General features: G+C 30.8%; 1 protein-coding gene across 1 annotated transcript; it reads left to right on the top strand.

The window, feature by feature from the left end:
* Positions 1 to 235: 235 nt before the first annotated feature.
* Positions 236 to 1331, top strand: LOC105461194 (venom allergen 3-like; the record flags this gene model as incomplete). The annotated part of the gene is made up of 2 exons (XM_011707675.1): positions 236 to 458; positions 1164 to 1331. Coding segments are annotated over exons 1-2 (288 nt in total), but the record flags the coding sequence as incomplete, so codon positions are not given.
* Between the last annotated feature and the right edge of the window lie 1539 nt (positions 1332 to 2870).

Genomic DNA, 2870 nt, shown 5'->3' with positions numbered 1-2870 from the left:
TAATAAAATAGTAATTAAAATAAATTATTAAACAGACTAACATTTCATTTTTTAATAAATAATACTGAAAGAAACAATAATACCGATAACGTTTCTTTGATATTCAAGTATAATGAGATAATAATGTTTTTTATCGAAAACAATCGAGAAAGAAGGCAATACTCGTGCAAGTTGTGAATGAACCAAAATGCTAATGTATTATACAAATAGCACTAACTGGTATCGCGCTGTATATAAATTGTAACTGCGTTTTGTCGGGCTCGTTAGTAGTGAAGAAATCGAGGAAGACATCGATAAAATCGCGCAATCGATAGTTTAAAAATATCAAATTGAAAGAAATGGCAGGAATTAGCTATCTCCTGTGTCTTCTAATCGCGGTGTTTACTATCGTAACCGCGGATTATTGCAACATGCAATCATGTAGTGAAAAGGGCAGTCATACTATGTGCCAATATTCCGTAAGTAGTAATTAGCCGTATATGTACACACCGAAAATAGTACAAAAATAGAGTCTATATTCTTACAATGAATTTTTACAATAAACAATAATGAACAAATCAAATAATATCTTACAGGCAAATTACTTCAAATTATATCTTAATAAGCATAAATTATATTAATTTTGAAAGACTTGGTTTTCAAAACCAATAATTTGTAGGCAATTTAAAATATAAAATAGAATCAATTTGTTTGTACCTACATAATATGCTTTCAAAGAAATCGGTAATGTTGCACATGAAATATGTCGTAATTAGGACGATATTCACAATTATTATATGTACATGTATAATAAAATGAAATAATATTACCTTAATTTTGTAAGTGTCATATCTACCATACTTAAGATGAGATTAAATACATATATTCTATCAATTATTTATATGCCAGTATATACCAGTATATTGATATATATTTATATATGTTCTAAATTATTGATATGATCTGTAACATATACGAATTTTTTACGAATACTTATAAACATCCATAAAATAAAAATCAAGCAAAGAAATTACATGCATAAAAATTGCATAAAAATGTTAATGATAATAATAATAAAAATTAGTGAGAGATAACAAGAGATAACATTAAAATAACATCTTTTAGTGATAATCGATAATATTATTGAATCCTTTAATTAGCTAATTCTAAAAATCATTCCGTAGTCAAGACCAGCTGCAGCATGCGGAGACTCATATAGTATTGGCCTTAGTGATGCTGAAAAACGGACAATAGTAAATAAACACAACGAATTGAGACGAAAAGTCGCATCAGGCCAAGAAACTAGAGGAAAACCTGGTCCACAACCTGCGGCAGTTAGCATGCCAGACTTGGTAAGCCATAATAAATTATATATTGTTACAGTAAATTTAAATGTATAATAAATAAAAAATATTAAATAAATACATACATTTTAATTTACTTCAAACAATTAAATTCTTTTGAAAGAAGTATAGAATGGTGATTCAACTACAATAGCTTAATTTAGCTTAAAGATTTGATTATTTATTTTACCACATCTTTTATATAAATTAAAAATTGATATAACACTAATGTTAATATTGACCAATATTAATTTAATTAATTTTAATTCTGCAAAGCGTTTGAATAACTATCTTATCTATATGCTGTTTATCTATACATCTAAGTGCATAAAGGTACTAGATTTCTATTTCGACTTAGTATCTCAATAACTATTGCAATGATTGCAAAATGGACAAAGGACTTTTCGATTCAATTTAGCCAAGTCTACTTGTCCACGAGCGAATTACCATTGAGTATCGGACATCCTGTATATATAATACATATTATACATATTACATGTATATACAGAGACTGCCAAAAGTTCGAAGCCACCCAAATAATTTCTGAATGGTTTGAGATATTGGATTGAAATTTATAGAGGTACAACGGCAAAATGTAATTGACCATTTAACTTTAAAAGCACTCACTTCAACTCTTCGAGGGGGGCGGGGGGAGAAGAGTAAAAAATCTTAAATGTGACATACATGTGAGGTCGAGTGGAGACTTGTTTGAAAAGGCTTTTCGAGACGAGAAGAACGCAATGTTGAGGTCTCTACGATTTTTTTGCAGAGTTGTGCTCATTTGAATATTGATGTTTCTTGGCACTAAACGAAGTCCACGGCGAGGACGTAAGGAAGATAAAGCTTCGCGCATGTTCTTCACACACACACACACACACACGCGCTCTTTCACATACTTTTCCATCCACTCACGACATGCGCGAAACTTTATCTTCCTCACATCCTCGTTGCGGACCTCGTTTAGAGCCAAGAAACATCAATATTCAAATGAGCACAACTCTGCAACAAAATTGTAGAGACTTTAACGACATCGCGTTCTTCTCGTTTCGAAAAGCTCTTTCAACCGAGCCTTCACTCGACCTCACATGCTATTTAAGATTTTCAACGCTTCCCCCCCTCTGCCCCTCTTGGAAGATTGAAGTATTTTCAAGGTTAAATGATAGATTCCATTTTGCTATTGTAACCCTATAAATTTTAATCCAATATCTCGAATCGTTCAGAAATTATTTAGGTGGCCCCGAACTTTTGGCAGTTCCTGTATAATACATATACTATAATTAAAATATTCATTTATTTTAAATAAAAATTTATACAATATAAACTGTATTTAAAATGCGCTTATTAACGATATAAGCGCGATAATAAGTCTGATTCTATAGTGCACTATATGGGCTGAAAAGTTTCCGGAATTAGATACAAAATGGCATATACAAAAATTAATCTTAAGGCTGTCAAATATATTCCTTCAAACCTCCACTGTCAAAATTTCATGACATTTCACCGAATAGTTTGTGAGTTCAATCATTTGAACAAGTCAACTTTTGAGTT

Source organism: Wasmannia auropunctata, unplaced genomic scaffold, assembly GCF_000956235.1.
Source record: "Wasmannia auropunctata unplaced genomic scaffold, wasmannia.A_1.0 LD307430.1, whole genome shotgun sequence".
Lineage (NCBI taxonomy): Eukaryota > Metazoa > Arthropoda > Insecta > Hymenoptera > Formicidae > Wasmannia > Wasmannia auropunctata.
The sequence above is the reverse complement of the archived record's forward strand: the minus strand, read 5'-3'. Positions and strand labels throughout refer to the sequence as shown.